Genomic DNA, 21,784 nt, shown 5'->3' with positions numbered 1-21,784 from the left:
GATTCTGCCCCTCTACTCTGCTCTGGTGAGACCCCACCTGGAGTCCTGCATCCAGCTCTGGAGCCCTCAGCATAAGAAAGACATGGACCTGTTGGAGCAGGTCCAGAGAAGGGCCATGAAGATGATCAGAGGGCTGGAGCACCTCCTGTATGAGGACAGGCTGAGAGAGTTGGGGTTGTTCAGTCTGGAGAAGAGAAGGCTCTGGAGACACCTTATTGCAGCCTGTCAGTACTTAAAGGGGGCCTATAAGAAAGATGGGGAGGGACTCTTTATCAGGGAGTATAGTGATAGGATGAGAGGTAACCATTTTAAACTGAAAGAGATTTAGATTAGCTATTAGGAAGAAATTCTTTACTGTGAGGTTGGTGAGGCACTGGAACAGGTTGCCCCAAGAAGTTGCAGATGGCCCCCCCCTGGAATTGTGCAAGGCCAGGATGGGTGAGGTTTTGAGGAACCCAGTCTGGTGGAAGATGTCCCTGCCCATGGCGGGGGGCGGGGGGGCGGAACTAGATGATCTCTAAGGTCCCTTCCAGCCCAAACCATTCTATGATTCTACGATAAAGTCCAAACCAGACAAAAATTCTTACCTCAGAAGAGGCTGATCACTGGTGACAGCTCGAATACTACCAAGAGGCAACTTTCTCAGGGCTCACGGCATTTTTAGGCTCTGTTAAACCACTGTAATGATGCAAATACAGCAAATGTCTTCCATATGCCACAGGCCATCAGGAGGAAAAGAAAAAGTTCCAGCACTTAAAAGGATGCTCTCCTTTCATCACAATGATCCCTGTACAGATCTATCATTTAGTCAGTAAGGAATTAACATATTATTATTATGGAAATATGCATATTTATTGAAAAAAGATTTTAAGTGCTACCTGTCTTAGTTTGCTACACGTTTTACAGGAGCACCCAGCCTGTCGGGCACTATCTCAAGGGAGAATGTTCCAACACATCTTTTTCCCCATATTCTCCTCTCTGACTGGCAATGTGACAGCACTAAAAATGGGTAATTTGCAAGAAGCTGGAGGTGTGGAAAAGGTCTCACATTCCTGGACACAAAGCATTTCACTTGCCTAAAATGCTCCAAGACTTACCACATTTCTTCCAAAAAAAATAAGGTGGTTTTACCATTTGGTTCTAGTTCCAGACTTGAGGGGAACCTCAGCATGTTTTTAACAGCACACGTAAGGAAAAGTTTGAGGATTTTTTTTTCTTTCTTTCTTTCTTTCTTTTTTTTTTTTTAATCCATGGCAACTGGCACCCCTGCATGAACCAAGTCTGCTCACCTCTGTGAACGTCCCAGAAGTGCAGCATAATTTCTTCAAGTAGAAACAGCCACCTCTGGCCAGGTCCCGGCTCAGCAGCAGAAGCCGACGTACAGCAGAGCAGTGAAGGAAAGCCATCAACCAGCTCCGCGCTCCTCCCCTCCTCACCCCCTCCTCAGCACTCAATTCATTCGTGCTGAAACTGGAAAAGCCCCCCCAATATCTAAACGGGAACACAGCGTGGCAGCTCTGCTCGGGCCTGGCAGGGACATGGACATGCTCCACACCAGGAATGCAGCATCTGAGAGAGTCTGCGGGATACAGACCCATGATAAACCCAACATCTCTCTCAAGAGGCGAAGGCACCCCTGTAACGTCATTTTTGTCACACAGCTCCCTGTTTATAAACTGTGCTGTTCTAGAGACGTGCGCCTTCTCCTTAGCCAAATACAAACACAGCTACATTAATCCAGAGTCGACAGCTATTGGCTTTTGCCCACTTTAAAACACTAGTAGTAACTTTTAATAAAATGGTGCTCAACAAGACAAAAAATATCTGTTAAAATCACATCATTTTCCTAGTTGCACTGTGCTAGTAACGGCATTTATGAATCACAACACGTGGCACAAATCTGCAGCATCGCCCTTTTACAAAGTCAAGCCAGAGCAAATTTCCATTTAGAAGTTAATCTTACGATTTATACCCGCTCTTTCCCATTTTCTTTTTGAGAGGTTTCTTTCAAGATTGCACATAAATTCAGCACTTCTAAAGCAAACCAAACAAACAAACAAAAAAAATCACTTAAACATTTCTTTGAAAAACTATATTAAACAAAAAGATTACAGAGGACAAGGAAAATCAGAAAAAGAACAATAGAACAGGCATTGAGGCCAGAAGGTGATCAAGCCCAAGAAACACTGAAACACGTCGGTTTCACAGCAAAACTTCCCTCAGAATGAAAGTACCCATAAATTCCAGACTGTACTCACATTTTTTCCCTTTTTTGTAGTAAATATTACACTTATTTAGAAGGGCACTGCTATTTTACAGTTTCGTAAAAACAATAAAAAGACAGCTAGTAAAAATTTAGACCATCAGCAGCATCTGCTATAGTACAAGATCAAAACAAGACAATATATTTGTGTAACTCACTGAAAACTTTGTGCTCCTCCTATAAAAAATATTGTCCTTGGCTTTGAAAAAACACCAAGATCAAAGGTTTGACTAATATTCAAAGTATGCAAATGGCATGCTAATCAAAGTCCCTAATCCAAAAGACTTATTGGCTCAAAATAGACTTTTGGTGTGATCCCAATTTAATTTCACCACACATGAAATGTCCAGAACATACATGTATTATATTTACACATACACATTTTGAGTGACTGCAATTCTAACTCACATCAAAATGCGGCATCGGCAGTTGCCAGAATGAATGATGCCATCCTGCTCTTTGCTGAGGTCATCGGCTAGGCTATTTCCTCTCGCCTTTCTGCTCAGTGCAGCTTAAACACATGCAGAAATCAGCGCAACGGGGGGGTTTAATGTAATTTTCCATGAAATTCAAACAAGTCGTCACACCTGTGAAGCGAAGGAAGTGCCAGAACCATCATCCCCCCTGCTCTTTGAGGGATTCTATACAAGGTACGAAAACCGGAGCATAAGGTGCCATGCGCTTTGAAAACAAGCAAGCAGCAAACCTGAGGGCAGCAGGCAAAAGCAGGTGCCAGCTTAGGTTCCCGTCCACTGCCTCACCCCCTGCAAGATGGCTGCAAGAGGTTTTGGGCGGGCAGGACATAATTCCACCCACGAGTCAAAAGGGGAGGGAAGATGGTTTGTTTCTAGCTGATTTCACAAGCCCTGATTAGCAGATCATATACAAATGCAAACAGTTAATATTCACAGAGAAACCTCTTGTACCTAAATATTATAATAGATTTAACATCATTAATAAATATATAAAACAACATGTTAATCTCACAGACAAAACACGTTTCAAAGGTCACCGTTGACTGAAAAATCTAGGCAGTTTGGTCGTTGTTTAAAGCACTGAAGAATTATACACAGATAATAATGTGAGTGTTAAGAACAGGCTCACAAAATACAAACTTAAGCTTGGTTTAACATTTCTGAAGAGGCTCTGAACGGGCCCTAGAAGCTATTCTGAATGGCCTTCAAATGAAGGGGCTCGCAGCCATTGCATATTTAAGAACAGAAGAAACTCCTTTACACTGTACATATCAGCACTTCATCTAGATCAGCTGCAAACCAGGCATTCCCCAGGGACCAGCACACAGGTAAGCGGATCTGTCCCAAACAATGCTGCTCTACATTTCATACGATCTCATGCTGAAAGAGGAGATCATCTAGTCAGCGCTTAAAAGCCTTGGTCTGGGAGATGGAGACCTAGGTGCTCACTCCTAGACTTCTTCTGTCATCTTAAGCCAGGCCCTTTATCTCTCTGTCTCCTCAGTTCACCTGCCTCTGGAAAGGAGAGGCAGCAATTCCCTGCCTCGCAGTACTGTTCTGAGGCTTAATTTCATAAGGTGTTTTTGAAGAGTCTCAGGAAAGGCACTATAAAAGTGCAGCTATTATAATTGTCAGAAACACAGACAAAGGTGTGCGTCCCACAAGCCTTTCCCGAGATGCAGATGTGCAAATCTAGAAGAGATGAGGACTCGCACTTGGTCACACTTCAGCAGTCCCATCACAGCAGCTTTGTTTTCTCCCACAGCTTTGAACAAGCTTCATATTTCCAGGTCTCGACAGAATTACTGGGCTGCCCCGTTCCGCAGACTGTCTCCAGTCTCCATTTGTTCTAATGGGCCAAATTCGGGGTGTGTGACCGGAGACTTCCTTGGGCCTCGGAGAGTGTGCGCATTCAACATCTCCAGCAGCAAGTCATACACTGGGACCACATTTTTACACTTCATGCTCAGGAGATGCTCCATTCCCTTGTTACTGTGAAGGAGAACAGAAAATAAGTCAGCGATCTGGGTCTGACAATGCAGAGAAAGAAAACACGTTCGCGGCCTCAAGAGAGTCCTTTTTTTATTAGGAGTTAAAAGGATTCAGCTGCTGTAGTCCCGGAGATCACCTACCACTATCAACAGTAACAACATCCCAATACTTTAAAGCGGAGTGTTTTACTATTTAGAGAACCAAGATTTGTTCTACACCACACAAACTGACTTCAGAAAATAATGCAGATGTACCGACCCTATTGAAATCAAAGAGAAAACCTCTTTGATGCCGTAAAAGTGGGAGGCCCACACGCTGCAGCTTTATACAAAAGGGGAATTTACAATGTGTAGCCCTAGTGACTACCTACCCTTCCCCTCCTGCCTGGTTGAGTAGGAAGACGAAACTGCCCTGGCTAACTTCTAGCAGTTTGTTTCCTCTCTACATGTCCAGTGCCAGATCTTGCAGATGGCCACAGGCTTTAAAAGTAATTTTTTTGTTATGCAGTAAGAGACAATGTCACCTTGTTAGCTTGAACGCTCTGTGGCTGTATCATGATTTAGACTGGCTATTGCCGTTGCAGTTGCACATACATTTACTTCAGATGCACTCAAGGTTTTGGGGTTGAAATCTAAGTGTGCTTGCTCAACACCAAATTTAGCACAGTGGAAATGGCAGCAGACAGCCAGCACATAGCTGACCTGGTGGACTGGACTGGGAGGGGGGCAATGCTTCCAGAAAAATGAGGTTCTACAATTCAAGAGTTATAAATACGTTAATGGCAAAGAAGAAATTGCAGCCCCACTCCTACACCCAGCTCTTGAGAGTCCTGCATCATTTGGTAATCAAGGCTAAGAGCATCAATTAGTTCCAGAACAAAATATAATTGACTGACCAGTGCTAAGCAACGTAAAGGAGACAGGTCACAACAAGTAGCCTCCAGACTTTGGCTGAGGCAGGCACACCACAAAAACTCCTGTTTTAATAAGAAAATATACAAATTTTGCAAAGATTCACAATGTTTATTCACGCCATGCCAGAACAAGAGCTCCTGCGATGCTGTGATGTGGTGTCACATCACAGTGGGCAACCCACATGATGGCAGTGCATCAGAGGCGTGAGTCGGGTTCAGCTCTGGCTGGTGCTTGGCTTATTTTAGGGCCGGCTCTCCAACTCCCCCCCCCCCCCCTCCCCAAGCCCGGTCCCCAACCCCCCCCCCCCCCCCGTTCACAAACCGGCTGTTAAAAGCTGCCTTTTGGCACAGTCAGGTCCCTGCTGCTGCCACCCGCTCTCCCAGGAAGCTTGCTGCAAAGGTGGCTGTCCCTTTTCCAGTGTCCCTATACAAGCCAGATATGCCCATCTCTCCTTTGCATGCTCCAGCCTGGCCCCAGGACTGTCTTCCCTGGAAACACAGTCCAAAGCCAAGACATAAGACAGCCTTGTGAATAGCTGGTCTCTGGGTAATAATTTAAAGTGACAAACGGCCTGAAAATTAAAGCATCTGTTTGTAGGGCCCTGCGTTTGAGTCTGCTGTACTGCAAGCAAAGATGAGCAGCTCAAGGAGGTCCAGGAACTGGCAGGGAGCAGAGGAGCTGCTTCCCACGGGGAAAGCAGGAGGGTGGCATCGCTGTAGCACGAGTCACCTTGCAAAAATGCTGTGGTTCTGAGTAAAAAACAACAAATGTGGCCTGGAACAAACATGGCACCCAAAGTACACTTTGCTCTGCCAAAGCCCACACTGCAGATCAGTTTTGAAAGAGGCTTTTATTTTGGACAGAAGGTTTTTGGTGGCTGGGTGGGGTCTTTTTTTGAAAGACTGAATTTGTGTTACTATTGTTAAACATTTCAGGCAGATACATAATGAACAATTTAACGTAATACAGTTAGGGCAGCATTTCAATATCAACACAACATTTCTGAGTGCCAGCAAGCACTTCAGTATATTGCCTGTTTAGTTGTGCTAGGAAGGAAAGCCTTACAATGAACAGAGATGAAGAGCAGTACCAGGATTCCCTCGGGAGTGCTCTGGACTTCAAGCCTTGCTTTGTTGCTGTAAGAAACAAACACTAACGCCTTACACACATTCTGTTAAATTTACCTTGCGTGTCTGACGTGAGACAGGAGCATCAACAAATTGGCCAGACGAGTTGTCTGCTGCTGTGAGGGGATTCCGCTCTTTGCAATAACCCACACCAAAGCATCTGTGACTACATTAAGAAGGTGATGCAGTTTCCTGTTGCTTTCAGGTTCTTCCGCTGACAAAGGAAACATGCCTAACCAGAGGAGAGAAAGAAATACTCCTTGCTTATGAGGAAGGAAAAAAAGCTACCACTGTGGATTTTTTTCTGATGTAATATTTCAACAGGATTAGAGAAGATAGGTTTCCTGACACTCCCTCTCAAGGCTGTACAAACGATGCTCCATGTGCCACACCAAGCTCCGACTTACATTCCTTTGCCAAAATTTGACGGCCACATCATTTGCAACCTGAATAACTCTCCCAAATCGTCCCAAGACAACATGTTGAACATAGACCCGTCAGTCCAGAGAATGGACATGCTCTCCATTCTCCAGGGGTTTTTCCTTTGAATCACTCTGTACCTTGTAGTTCAGTAACTATTATGAATTATAGCATTATGCTTGCTCTAATACCTTCTTGCTGAAAAAAAATTTTTTTCTTCGAGTATACCCTAGGGAGGGAGGAGAACATGGTGAGAGGCACAGCTCATAGACCCAGCCTGCCATGGCCTCCCTACAGCTCACTAAGGGTGCCATAATGCAGCACTTGCCTACAGTGAGAAACCTTGAAAGTCAGCAAAAGCAAAAAAAGGGGACTGGGGGTATGGAGAGGGAAGAGAAGAAATCACGACTAGGAAGGTTTGGAAACACGCAATAACATTATTGATAGAGTAGAAGAGACCTGGGTATTATAAAAAAAAAAATCCTTCCAAAGATACTTATGGAAGGACACAGCTCCAGAACCCCTTGAAAATTAGGAGTAAAAGATTAACTTTGACAAGAAAGGAGAGCAGGGAGAGGTGAAAGGAGAGACTTTTTGAGAGGTGAGCCTTTGAAGAAAATACGGCTTTTTGTTGGGTTTTTTGGTTGGTTGGTTGTTATTGTGGGTTTTTTTAAGAAAGAAAGAACAGCTTTTGTTGTCTGTTGAAATAAACAAGTGGGATAACAGCTGGACTATTCCCCTTCAGAACTGGGCTGAGAATTATGCAGCAGCTCCTTGCTGAAAACAGGAGATGTAAATAGTTAGATGTTATTTTGTTGTGGGGTTTTTCTGACAACATTAATTACAACATGTTCTGGGGAACAAAATTATTTTACTGCAGACTACCCTAAACTAGCAAACACACACTCTTATTCACCTTGTGTAAGAGGTTGCAAAGCAAAGCTCCTATCCTGAAATTCATCCTGCAGAACTGTTGAGTACTTTCAATCATTTCTACAAATTAATTACCATTAAATAGGAACATTTAAGCCCAATTAATCATCACTCAGTTGAGTAATTAGTTTTACTAGAGTTAAGAATTAAGGACAGGTTTGTAGAGCTGTACAGCAACTTTACACATGACCAGGATCCACAGAGATACGAGCAAAAGTTCTCATTGAAAAGGACAGACCCACAGCCTGGGTCATGAGCCCAACCCTGTGAGAAGCTCTCAGACTTTGGGTCTTTCATGCAATTCTTACAACAGGACATAGACCCTAAATCCAGCAAATGATACAGTTTAGAAGTTTCTTGAGCAAAAACCCTTACAAACTGATGGTTAGAAGTCCTTTCCTATTGTTCTCTTTCAACGGCTTTATCTCATCTGATATTTCTGCCATTTTTAGAGGCTGATTTCCCAGCCACTCTCGAAATAAAAAGTACAATTTGGTAAGCGTCAGAGTCAACTGCGTACTCACTGGAATTGAGGAGGATCATTGCCTTGACACACAGATACTCCTTGTGCTGCAGTTTCAGCTCTCGGAACCTCGAGGTCATGGCCAGGAGCATATCAAAGATCTCCAAAATTCCCTCTACGCATTTCCCCTCATCCCTATGGAAACACATTTAAAATATTACCGAAAAAGTAGAATTAAGGAACTCTGACTCAGCCAGATAAAAGTCAAAGCACAAAGGAGGTTGCAAAAGGCCTATCCATCTCATCTTTGGGAGGATTCGAAAGGTTCTATCATGAAATCTAAATTGAAAATTACACTGGTATAAAAGGTCAGCACCTCTAAGAAACTGATTTTCTCTTTAAAGAGCATGCAGGATTGACTGCAGGTAAGTATGACCATATTTCTGTGTAGAGGCTTTATCCTCATAGCCAGTACAATTCTGGATAATCGGTTTGAAACTCTGTAGTGCAGGGCACGGTACCATTTTGAATCATCTTCCAGATTTGTTTCACAAAGCATTAATACCACAACTGGTGACATCACTATTTGTACCTGACGGAGGCCTCAGGACTTGGTGAATAAGACAGACCCCCTAAAATAAGTTTCTTGGAACACTAAGACATTTTTAAAGAATAAAACAACCTCTACCCCCATCCTCCATCCCCTTTTTCTTTGAAGATTTTTGGGGTTTTGGTGGTTTGGTTATTTTTCTGTTTGTGAGTGTTTACTGAATGCAACTTTCTCTGTTTTGGATATTAGAAATGGTCCCATTTTCTGATCTGAAAAAAAACCCAAACAACCCTAAGCATTCCAATGGGTTTAAAATTAAGCAGCAGCAAATTTCAAACCACTGAAGTTACTGTTCCAGTTTTTTGGTTAGTTTTTTTTTTTACATGTACTGGACTTAAAAAGCAATTAAGCTCTACAACAGAGTATTCAAAGGGTTGCTTCTTATACTATCATCTGGAAGACTATGTGAGGGGTTTTTTTTTCCGTAGCTTTTTTAAGACACGACAGACTTAAGCACAGCAGTGCAGGAGAATTAAAGAACTTTTTACTCCTCTACTGGATCCCAAGCGGAAGGCGCTGAGCCTTCAGGCTGTGAGGCAGGCGCCGGCAGATAACACTAACAGGTGCAGCAAGTACTGCCCGCAGAAAGGCAGCTGCCTGAATATCGCCCAGTTTCCCACGTTCCTCATAGCAAAGGAGGATTTTAAGCTTTGTAGAAGCACGGGCAGCTGCCAGTTTCAAAACAGAGACACAAGCATCAGAGAAGTACTTGTCTACAAAGATTATGTAGGAAATGTATCTGAAGTTCAGCTAAGATAAAAACAATCAAGTTACAGACCAGTTTCATATATGCATGTCTTAAAAAGAATAAAATTACAGTATGCCCAGACGCTTGCTAGCTCCCACTCTGCTGTGTCGTGTGGAGATGAAGGAATGCATCAAATAAGCTCACTCTATTCAGCACATGTTAGCTCCCGAGGAACTAAATGTATCATACATTTTCAGGAATTTCTTATTATTGCATTGAACAACACGGTGTGTCCTTGCATTGAATTTTATATGAGCAAATAATAATTTATTTCATATCTTTTATAAATTAAATTTATTTCTCTTACTAACCCATTTTGCTTTCTGTATCTATGACGGTGATCATTATTCAGCTCAAGCCACAAAACTGGTACAGAACTGAATTTCCCCAGGTTGAAAAGGTTAAGAGGCATTTTAAATCTACCCAAGAGAGTAGATTGTTTCCCTGACTTTTTACCAATGTGAAGCCCAGGTCAAATCCTTCTAAGGTCCTGTAGAAAAACACCCTTACTAATCCATATTCTTCTCTGCTGGTACATGATGTTATGGAGAAATAATTTTGCAGACACCCTGCTTTAGCTTGAAGAAAATACCTTCAGTATTAAAAAGCAAGCTAGGGTTTTTTTAATCCCTTTTGACTAGTTCTGCAATTTTCATTATTATAGCTATTTATGAAGTCTGCACTAGGGGCAGGAAGAAAAACAGGTAGAAAAGCTACTTAAAATAATTAAAATATGGCCTGACACTATGTCTGCTTTTTTTTGAGGGATGGGGGGAGAAAATCTATCAGCTGGAAGAAATTGATTGACAATGTAGTGCATTGTGTTGATGTGTCTACAGTTTCAGCATCTAGAGACCCAGACCAAAAGGAACAAAACCAACAAAAGATGTGAAAAATACAGAGAAACTTCAAAATGTCACATGCTACAGGAATTAAGGAACTGGCAAGTTCAACAATACTGGTTATGCTTAGCATTCCTTAAGCCCCTGTAAGGATGTGGAACCTCATGACGTTATTGTTACCAATACAGGTAAATTATATTGTTAGATAAAATACTAATAGCATCTCCCATACTTAATGCTCTTCCTCTTACCATTCACACCACCTCCAAACATGCTAATATGAAGTGTTCTCAAGAAATTTATTTCCCCTACCTGTCTAATACAAGGTCCGGTGCAAAAATCAGTTTCCCAGGATGGTCGATTGATCTCCACATCAAACCAACCATTAAAACTTCCATCCAGCAGCTCTCCAAGAGTCTTACTTGGTCATAGAGGCTGAGATCAATGAAACCTAAAATTATGAAAATAGCATAAAATACATCAACCTGTTTATTTCTCTGTTTTGATAAAGAAGACTGAGTATATGAGAAACACAAAGAAATAGAAAGAATGATGGGCTGTGAAGAAAGCCAGAAAAGGGAGCACTGACATCAGAAGCGCCATGCTGCCATCTCAAATAGGAACATAAATATTTGTTATTATCATTGTCAAATCTTCCACAAAACATTTGAAATAAAGCAGAGTGATGTTCAAGTGCAATTACTCCCACACAGCTGGTGAAACTCAAGTGATGGCAGAGGACCTGCCTTATGCTTGGCCACCTCTTTAGATGACAGTCCCACAGCCTCCTGAGAGGCATCAGGGATTCACTCAGGAAACTCACATTTGTCGGAGATTACTGCATTGCACTGCAGAGGACTCCTAAGAAAATAGCCTGTTCTTTCCCCAGAATGCATATGGTTGTTGCTTGCAGCGTGGGTTTTTTTTTTCTCGTAAGACAGGCACGTTTCTGGGTTTGTTGAGTAACTATGAAAGAACCCACATATTTTATCATCCCCTTTGTAAATGACGTGTTGACCCCAGCCCATCCTTTTCCTGCCACCCCCTTCCCCAAAATTGCAATAAACCAGAGAAAAAAAAGTCAAGGGTAGTTGCTGAAGGTATTAGTGTCCCCATTGCCTCCATTCGCAGCGTCCTAGAAGCAAGAACAGAATTAATGCAATTGTGCCTAAGCCTGTCCCAGCATTTAGTTGTCTCCAGAAGTTATAGCAAGGTGTCATACAGCACTGCAACACAGCCAGAAGGGAGATAAAGTAGTTGCCCTCCCTTTCTCTTCCCCTGCAAAAAAGACCAGGGAAAAAAGACGCATAGAAGCCAAATAAAGAGAAATAACATTAACAGACGTGCAAAAAAACCCCCAAAACACAGAAAACAGAAGATGTGTGAATTATCAAAATGCAAGTGGGAAAGCAGACTGCTCAGTCAAGGAATAAAGCACAGATGACAACCAGTTCAGTGGTCAAAGCGTAGCTGTGTTCAAAACCAAGATCAGGCCACAGTTTTCAAAGCAGAGCTGCGTTAGATAGGTATCTTAGCAAAGGTGCTTCATTTTTAAACAAGCTGGTATCTACGACTCTGCAGAGTGAAAAATCATTACACAGCCTGGCCGTGGGAGACAGGTTTCCCACAGCTCTTTCCGGTTGTCTGAGGTCTTAAAATGCACACAGTACATTTGCGCTGTCAAAGAATCTGCTGTCAGTAATTTATACAAATGCTCCATGCATTTTAATCTTATTAAACTACTAAGCTGGAAGACAGTCGGTGACAGCCCTGGGTTGACATAAACTGGGTAATGTGCACTCTCTCTTATCATTGCTAAAAGTGCTGCCTTTCAAAATGGATAGCCTTGCTCTTTATTTTATAAGAAGGGTAAACAGGAGCCTATGAGCAGTACCTTCCGTCCTGGATTTCGCTGTCACAGAATTTACTACCGAATCCGCAGCCAACAATAGATTATCTGCCAGACACACACTCATAATTTTAAAAGTGCTTTTAGAAAAATAACCATGGAAGTGTGAATAGTATAAATCGACAGTGGCAGTTTCCTGGGAAACAACAGCCCAAAGACATTTCAGAAGTTTATTTAAATAAATATTTACACAGGCATGTGCTGATTTCTCTAGCATAAACAACCAGTTATTGGGTTTAAAAACTATCTCAGTTGAGCGAGATGTCAGACCAAGTCCCAGCATTCAATCTACACATACTTAAAGATGCAGATTTATCCCGGATGTCATCTGCTAAACTCGCATTATCAGCACCAGCAGTATGATTTATGACCATTGAGCACAGCTATCAGAAGGACTATGCCTTTCCTTTTCCTAACAATCTTAAGCTTTAAAGACCGAGGACAGCACATCACCACCACAGCTTCCATTGCAGTGTCAGAAGTCCTATTGTATTTGCTGCAGAGTACATTAAACTACTTCTTTTTCTATGGCTGTAGGACGTCCTTTAAATCGTGTGCTCTATAACTAATAATTTAATTATAAATTACTATAGACAGACATGAAAAATCTTGTGCTGGATGCGTAGTAACTAGCAAAAGACACACCGCTCTGGCCAGCGACACGCTAGGTTGCATAATGAATCCAAATTTCAATATTATGACAACATCCTATCGATTAGCAATACAGGTTGAGCTATGAACCACATTCAACTCTCTTAGACTAGGTCAACAAAGTAAAAGGCAATTATAGAAGTTATGTTCTGCTGTCTGACAACTTAAAATTAAAATACTTGGAATTCAGAAGGAAAAAAATCCAGGTGTCAGCTTCTATTTTACTGAGCAACAACAAAAATACAATCCATTAAGCTGAAAGTACAGAAAAAAAATACAGTCACAGAGTAAAAGGTCATTAAATATTAAATACGAAAAAACATAAAATTTAAACATCTATCTTTCCTATTTAGGCAAAAAGTTACTGTTAACATCAGCATCTATAAGGAAAAATAAAAAGATTTTCTTTCACTTTTGGTGTCAAAATAATATCCAATAATAATTTAGAGGTGAAAATGGGCTTCTTACCCAGCTACACAAAAGCAAATATTCAACTTTACAGAAAGTAAAATTACTGTTCACTGGGCCATTAGTCACGAACTCTCTATTTTTTTCCTAAGACCTTACCTCCAGGAAGCAGAGCATGGATCTAGATGATTAACTTCAGGCAAGAATTTTTGAAAACGGAATATCTGACTTAAGCTTCAGTCATCACAGTTATTTTAATGGAAAAAATAAATAAATCCACATTCAAGTAAAATGTTCTACCATGTAATATGGCAATATTACTTATAATTAGGTACATATTAAACATCACATCTATTTTTGGCATTGCTCTAAAATGGTGTTTACTTCTGTTCTGTGTAACAGGAGTGATCAGAAAAAACAAACATACACGATAAAGTGTCAACATTCCCAGGAACTGTTTTGAAGGGCTTTGACTGCTTCAATGGGTTTTCTTCATACAGTTCTCTTATTGCCAAGAAAAAGTCTTTATTTCAGACAGATGTTGAAAATAAACTAGAAGTGATCAGTGTCAAAATTGGGGTTGGTTTGGAAACTGATCTATTAAAAAATGAAAAAAATTAATCTCAACTGGTTGAAGTTTTGTGTTTGTGGTTGTTTGGTTTTTTTAAACAGCTGACAGTTAAAAAAAAATAGAAATTAAGAACAATCAGAAAATGGAAAAGGTTGTTTTGGGTTTTTTCCCCATTCAAATATTGCTTAAAATGAGGTTGTTTGCTAAGACTTTCTCTGGTTTTCCTTCACAATTCACTTCCTACCGGATTAACATGACTATATGGAGTCCTCTGAAATGGTACCTTTTATTCAAGTTTTTCTGATCAGACAAGAAATTATAGCAATAGACACCACTTAACCCCCTATGGTTACTTACTTTACAGTTATTTTCAGAGTTTCTTAAATCAGGAAAAATAAGGATTACGGATTCGGGCTCTCAGTTTAAAACATTCCACATTAACAGCAAAAACACTGTCACTTTGCAAATGGCCAGCATGGTTTAAGATGCTCGTGCTGTGCAAGCATCTCCTCCCCAGCAGCTCAGCAGCTGACCTGGAATTTGCACACCCTAAAACCGTCACACCTGAACCCTCCAACACACGTAGTTGTGTCTCCATGGCTCCACACTGAGCCATGGAGACTGTGATCTAGGAGATGTGGTCCAGCAGCTGGAGCTGGTAGAACCTTCAGCCACTCCAACTAGATCTGAAACAGGATCCTATTCCCTTATGCTAAATTCTTAGTTTAAGGATTATACAAAGCATTCTCCACCAAGCTTGTTTTCTGTACTGTGTACACACTCCATTTATTTCTAGACGTAAGGATAACTGTCACGCCTTCCTAGGTGCGTATTCAAGCAGCAGGAAGTGCTGTTTATAGTGCACAAGCATGACAAGACCAGGGCACGTGCCAGCATGCTCTGGTTGCCTTCAGCATAAAATCCAAGAGAGCAGCCATGGTGTGCTGGCTCCTCAGTCCTGATGGACGTGGGGTTAGGACTACCAGACACACTGCAGAATATATTAGCCATGCAAGGTAAGCACAGCCGTAGGGATCACTTCTAGCAGAGCACTATGTCTGAAGTTAAGGATCAAGCCCCATGCTGCTATACGTCTATCAATTATTCAATGCTTCTTTCAGCTCACTATTATTAGTTGGTCACCTTAGTTCTCACTAAAGGGCCACAGTCTGTGGTTTAGACTATGCCAGCCAGCAAGTTTTTCTGCACAACTATCTTCTCTGTGTGCTGGCTGCTTTTATTCTGGCTTTTATTGTTTAGCCTGACTGTTTTAATCATGGGTGCTTCATGAAGAAGGAATTGCAAATGCTCACCGCTTCTAGTTTGTAAGACGTGAAATGGTACATTGCCACGATACTGTGGTCGCATTTGAGACATTCAAGGCAATAAGGCATGTAGTTGTACTTCAGTGCATGTTCTTTGTGCTGCCAATGACCAAAAGCATCCTTATTGATTTTTGTTTTGAAGGAGAGGGCACAATAATTCTGAGATTGATACTATGCACCACTTTGCAATCTGATGCTCTTGTGCAGTAACTATGTCAACTGAAGCAATTGCAGACAGTGCTTGCACACACTTCAGTTTTCATCAACTGTATTGGAAACCTTCTATCAGGATTCAAGGAAAGAATTTGGTCTTAAATTCTTTTTTATAGCAATCTAATTAATACCCCTTTTAATGAACCATCTAAATCAGATTAATCAGGTATTTCTAGTTGATGAGGTAGAAATTACATGCAACACCAACTACGCTTTTAGCAAAATGAACGAGTATTTGACTAACAACAAACAGCAAATTATGGGCTAGGTCATTGTCTAAATCAAAATACATCCAGGGGAATTACTGAGAGCAATAAATTGTCCATTACTTTATAGGATAAAAAGCTTAAGATTTTCATACCGCACATTTACTGTGCTGTGCTATTATTTCAGGGTAGAGAATGATATATTGATGGTAAAAGCATTGAATAAAATAAACAAAAACAAGATTGAAGTTCTTACCAGGAATTTTTTTTGCCCAACCAATCATGTGAACCAGCTCTTTGTCTGCCAGTTTTGTCAGGGACATCATCATGGAGGCCTCCGTGAATGGTTTGCTGGGACGACTCACCAACACATTGGGAGGCTCCGCTTCAAGTAGTGTTAAAACAAACTGCTCCGGACTGACTGTGCTGAGCAGGATCTCTTTTACGCGGGTCGCCGTCTCATTGTATTTCTTAGCTTTGCCAATGCAATGCACCTGATCTTCTGAATTACGATGGCGACGCAGGATCCGATATCCACAACGTTCTCTTCTTGAGGCTGACACGAGAGGCACATGATTGCATTGAAGTATTTTTCTCTCAGTGTTGCATTATGTAAATCCAAATGTTTGGGGAGAAGGGGAAAAACCCTTTAAAATCGGATGTTCTAATATTGAACATCAGGTTTCAGAATTTCTAGAGCATTCAGCATTGACTTAACTTTGTTTCCACTGACTTCAGCTGAGGCTTTTGTTTATTCTACTAAACAAAGAATAATGTTGAAAAATGTTTATTTTTTAACTTCAGTTAACTCACTTTAAAAGTCCATGGGAAAATTCCCATTGACATCAAAAAGAGATAAATCAGGTCTTTAAATGCAAATAAAGATACATGTTTGTAAATTCTGTTTTTAAATTCTGTTTTAGATGTAAACTGGGGGAAGAAAAGACTTCTGAAAGTCTGGGCCATGATACAGAGTAAATACCTCAGCCAGAAGCACAGCCAGGCCTCACTGCTAGCTGGGTGTTCAGCTAGGGACTTACTAAGATGCAACCCATTTTCTCCCTACATCCCATTAAGCCAGCAGGCGTTTCCCCGAAGCGAATTCAGATATCTACAACTTGAAGGAGCAAGCCCCCTGTTTGGAGTTCTGCATGCAGAACGCTGTTTCTGTTGCAAAGAGCAGTCCTTTAAATTCCTGGAATTAATCTATTGTTCATGCTGACAACACCAAACATTCTCCAATTCTCTGTCAGTGTTATTGGTGGGACCACCAACAGCGCAAGAACACTGTTACCTGTTCTTGCATAGCTGCCATGGAAAGAGTCTAAAAGTGTCTCCAAAAACACGGTATGGGGATTTGCTAAAACATTCAGCCATGGCTTCTACTTCCCTCACCCCTTCAGCATATTCTATTACAAGGACTGTGTTTACTGATTTACAAATAATCCTTGGCAGTAAGTAATGTGCAAGATTGTACCATATTAAAAATCAGGATATTTAAAAACATTAAGTTGCTGAAGAGATCCTTAGACTGGAATCCTCCAGCACTTAACATTTCTAGTATCACAGGTAAATTGTCCTCCAAATCTTTTAGGAGTTAATTTTTTGTGCTGGTCATCAATACTTTTACTGATATATGATACTCAAAGGTTGACTTTTCATAGGTATGAAAATGCCTGTGCTAACATAAATCTATACCAAACCAGCATTTATTATTGCATACATAGAGACCATGGAGTCTTAAAGCATAATAAATTGTCTCATTTGGTTTCAGTCCCACAATGAATTTGACAAAAGCATCCTTTCTGCTACTGCTACTATCCTGACATTACTACATTTATGAAGCCTTTTTGGTGTGTTGCCTAAAGACTTCTTGCCCTGGTCACAGTCTCTGGTTCTTCTTCATTAGGGTATGTGATTAAAGGCTCCATAAAGTGCATGAAGACAAAGAAGCAAAGGAACGATGAAGATGGAAGAATCCCAAGAACCTCATCAATGACAACAAGCACACTGACTAGGCTACTGTCAGGGCTATCAAAGGAGAACGATCAGCCTGTGGTCTGGGCATGATACCCAGCAGATAAGTCAACAGGAAAGGCTTTTCAGTTCACCTGGAGGGACCAGGCATTCCAAGCCATCTACTAGAAAGACCAGAGGATCTGGGTGTCAGCTACCAGTAGGGCCACAGGTTTGGACCAGCTGCCAGAGACCTCTGTGTGTGTGTGTGTGTGTGTGTGTGTGTGTGTGTGCATGCACGCACGCACACATGTGCAAAGGAGTTTGTGCACAAGGTACCTGGAAGAATAGAGGATCCAGGGGCCAGCTACTGGCTAACATTGACTTTCTAAAGCCAGTTATTGCAGGGATCCATAGCACGTGTATTTCTGTAGCCATTTGTGTGGGAGAAGGTCTGACTACCAGCAACTGGGGTGAGGCTGCAGACCCAGAGGCCGTCAGCTGGGGAGATATGGGGATCCACAGGCCAACTATTTGACAGACTGAGTGTCTAAACCCAGCTACTGGAAGGATCCATATTGTATAAATGCATATATTTTCCACTGCTCAGTTCACATGAGTGCTATATTTTCTGTCTGTGCTGATCTGTGTGGCTGACTGTGGATACAGTCAGTGTGTGTGTGTATGTGCCTAATAATACATGCTCAGACTTGCTACTGGATCTGGGGGCACGGCAATGTGGCAGTTTCCCTTCTGTCAAGCTGCTGGATTCAGTAATTCCTACCATTCTTCATCCATAACCATCAGAGTTATATAGACCATGAGTTGTCTAAATTCCAACCAGGCAATGGAATTCTGGCCCTGGGTTTCAGTTAACAAAGAGGTCCGAACATAAGCCAAATTAAAAATAAAGGGACTAGGGCACAAAAAATTAATTTCAGATGCTGTTGACAAGGCTTTGTCTTGGTAAATAAAATGTTGGGTGAATGCAGACTCTCAGTGGTGGTGGTTCCTCAGATGAGGTGGCTTTTCAGGTCATAGTCCTGTCTTGTCTTCAGCAGCTATCAAGCACCATTTGAGTCAACCCATGAGAAAGGTGAGATGCAAAGGCCAATCGGGTACAACCTGAAGGCACTGAAAAGACTGGGTAAGGACTAACAAAGTCTGCCAGGAATTTAAGGATGTGGAACTTTCAACTGCACATTGCTATCATCCTCACTTGCTGCCTGTTCAGTAAACCACCTCAGATGTGAGAAAGAACAGGATGACCATTAAAGAAGTTCTCAATATTGGAGAACACCCTCTATCTGGAAACCCAAGAGAGTAGAGAATACAAATAGGCAAAGCTGGTTCAATGAACAGTCCTCAGGCATGGAGGAATCCAAATGGAACAAGGCATTTGGAACTGGAAGCATTATCAGCTGGGAAGTCCAGCTTAAGGTCAGCACCATTTTGGGCAAGGATGGGTTTGCGTCCTTAAAAGGAATATGGGTAGGATGAAATGGGTTGAGTACTGACAGGACATTTGCACGAATAATGGACTGAAGGAAAACAATCAATGATTTGCAGAACCAAATGCTTAGCCGAATGACATCTAGCTAGAAGTTGTCAGAGTAGCTGAACAGCAGTTAGGGAAATGGAGAGACAATCAGAGCTGGAGACATTATCTTATGGTAGATTCATGAAATCAAACTTGATGATACCCAAAAAAAGGTTACCTGCAGAACTACAAAGTCAGAGTTCAACCGTCTGTCTGGGCAAATCCTTTTCTTCCTGAGAGAGTCAAAGGACAGTGAGGCATAGACTAATTTCTAAAAAGACACTTGGATGATGTAGTGAACTCTGTGCTAAGCCTCATTTTGGACTGATGCACAAAGGTCAAGAGGAAAATCTTAAAGTGCTTTGTCAGCTTCAGAAAACCATTAGAATGGCACAGTGGGCTGCAGACTGTTCTGAAGTCATGTCATGCACAGAAAGTATGTAAATATTTTCCATCAGGGAAGACAAAGAGGAAAGGTCGACAGTGAGCTAAGCAACTGGAACAAAAGTACAACTGGAGACAGATGAGGAAATGCCTAGGTATCAGGGTGGTCTACCTACAGAGATCTCCATGGCTCTGATTTCCATATGAAAGTACATGGTAGAGACCGTAACCACCAGGAGAGAACTGAACTAAAGCAAGAAGCAACACCTCACATCGTTTCCACTATTTAGAGAGCTGAAGCACATTGAACATGGGCATCCTGAAGGACAGAACAAGAAAAATAGCACAGAGGGACTAAAAGCCATAGGGAGATGCAGGGCAGAGGAGAAATTTTCTTGGGCTATCAAAAAATACCAACTGCTCCACAACATGCATAGTTTTTATTCTCCGGTACCTGGTGGAGCCGTGAAGCCCCAAAAAAGAAGACACACAAATAGCAGGCTTTTAATTAAACACATGGAAAAGTTGTTCAGTTAGGGACCATATCTAAAACAATAAAGTCAGAAAAATTGCTGGTTTAAGAGGGAGTTGGGGAGAGGAGGAGATGCCTGACAACACAATGAGGAAGAAATTCCAGCAGTTTGGACACACCCGCCAGAAGTAACATGTGGTCAAGAAAGCACCTGCAACCAGCTCATTGACCCTAGTTCAGTTCCTGGCACTGAAGTGAACCAAGTGCACTCTTGTGGGACTCTACATCCTCTGACCAGCTGTCCTCAGCTCTGTTACACTGTCCCCCAGACTTCTCTGTGGCAGGGAAAATATCAGGCCTTTGATGCCAAGACCCAAGTTATCCTTTCAAATTTACTGTTGTAAAGATTTTCAAATACTATTTTGTAACCTATCCAAAATATAAACACACAGGTAAGTGACCAGGTACTTTAATGAAGATCAAAGAAATCAGTAAAATTTAAAAAAATATTAAAAAATAGTAGTCTAGCATCCTGTTCTAATTGATACAATGTTGTACAATTTCCATCTGCGCAGCTGCACTCCATGCTCCACCTTAAAATAATTCAGTCAGGTTGTGATACTTATTGTCAGTATTAAAGGTATCAATACTTGTGGAGCGTTCTCACTGGGAAATGGCAAGCCCCTTTAAATTACTTTAGGTTATTTAACTAAATCAAGTTTCATGTATAACCAGTACTTATTTAAAAAAAAAACAATGCTCCATTTAAAACATAAAAACAGTTTCTATAATCCTATCTCCAGTGCAGAAAGCCAAACTAGGAGTGTTATGACATTTCTGTATAAAAAACTTGTTACTAAAAAAAATATAGTTGGTGATGAAAAAAAGGGGGGAAAAAACCCCCACTAAACCAGATTCTGAATTATTGTTTGTATTTTTTAATCAACATATATTGCCAAAGCAGGTGAAGGCTGAGTCACTGAGCAGTGTGCATAAAACACAGCTCGTCAGTAATTAAAAGAGATACCATTTATTTCCACGTTAAAGTTTATTCTGCTTGTATTAAAAAAAGAAAAAGAGTGCATTGTAAGATTACACATCTAAGAAAACAACATTTAAGCTTGCTAGTCAATTGATATCAGAAAGTAGCAGCCTTTCCAATCAAAACAACATTTCAACAATGTAAAGGAGCTTCTGTGCTTTTTGTTCTAATCCAAAGTTTAGGCAGGACTGAGAAATTTTACCTATACGTCTATTAGCATCCAACAGTCATGTATAAGTGCTTATAAATCTATATATTATAAATAATTATAGACCAGCTTAGTGTTTGGCTTAACTAGACACAGAGATGTGAATCAATCTGTGTAAAGGCACAGCAGTAAAATACTTACAGCTTCCCAGATTAGGGACTATTTCCGACTTTACCACAAACGCTCTAACTATACTTAATAGCTAACATTAATTCATATAAAGGTAATTCAGGCAATTGGAGAAGTGCACAAGATGATCAAATCCCTCATTCTTCCTACAGCACTGTCCTTATTTAGAGCTATTCTTTGCGCAAGAAAATAGCTGTATTCAGCTGAGAATGCTGGACCAAGGGCACCATGGACCACATGGGTAAATGATCACAAGAATATAAGAAATAAGACACATATTGAAAAAAAAGTCATTAAAATGAGCCTGTGGTTCACTCACCCATGAACAAGCCACAACAGATATCATTGGCAGTGAAACACACTATTTTTAAAGCAACTCCTGCTTTACAAATTCTTTGAAAATTGCAAATGTCTCTGCTGTCTGATACGGTGGGCAGTTATATGGCATGTTGCTCTTAATATTGATTTTGGTCCCCGGCAACT

General features: G+C 41.2%; 1 protein-coding gene across 1 annotated transcript in view; it reads right to left on the bottom strand.

Moving 5' to 3' along the window:
- Positions 1 to 4,040: 4,040 nt before the first annotated feature.
- ESR2 (estrogen receptor 2 (ER beta)) overlaps positions 4,041 to 21,784 on the bottom strand; it is a 32,167-nt gene continuing 14,423 nt past the window's right edge. The window contains exons 4-8 of the mRNA XM_009332723.1: positions 15,827 to 16,126; positions 10,600 to 10,738; positions 8,149 to 8,282; positions 6,329 to 6,503; positions 4,041 to 4,230 (exon numbers count right to left, since the gene is read on the bottom strand). Of these exons, the coding sequence (XP_009330998.1) occupies positions 4,041 to 4,230; positions 6,329 to 6,503; positions 8,149 to 8,282; positions 10,600 to 10,738; positions 15,827 to 16,126 (938 nt within the window). The remainder of the gene's footprint in view (positions 4,231 to 6,328; positions 6,504 to 8,148; positions 8,283 to 10,599; positions 10,739 to 15,826; positions 16,127 to 21,784) is intronic.

This window comes from Pygoscelis adeliae, unplaced genomic scaffold (assembly GCF_000699105.1).
Source record: "Pygoscelis adeliae isolate BGI_AS28 unplaced genomic scaffold, ASM69910v1 Scaffold179, whole genome shotgun sequence".
Classification (NCBI taxonomy): Eukaryota; Metazoa; Chordata; class Aves; order Sphenisciformes; family Spheniscidae; genus Pygoscelis; species Pygoscelis adeliae.
The sequence above is the reverse complement of the archived record's forward strand: the minus strand, read 5'-3'. Positions and strand labels throughout refer to the sequence as shown.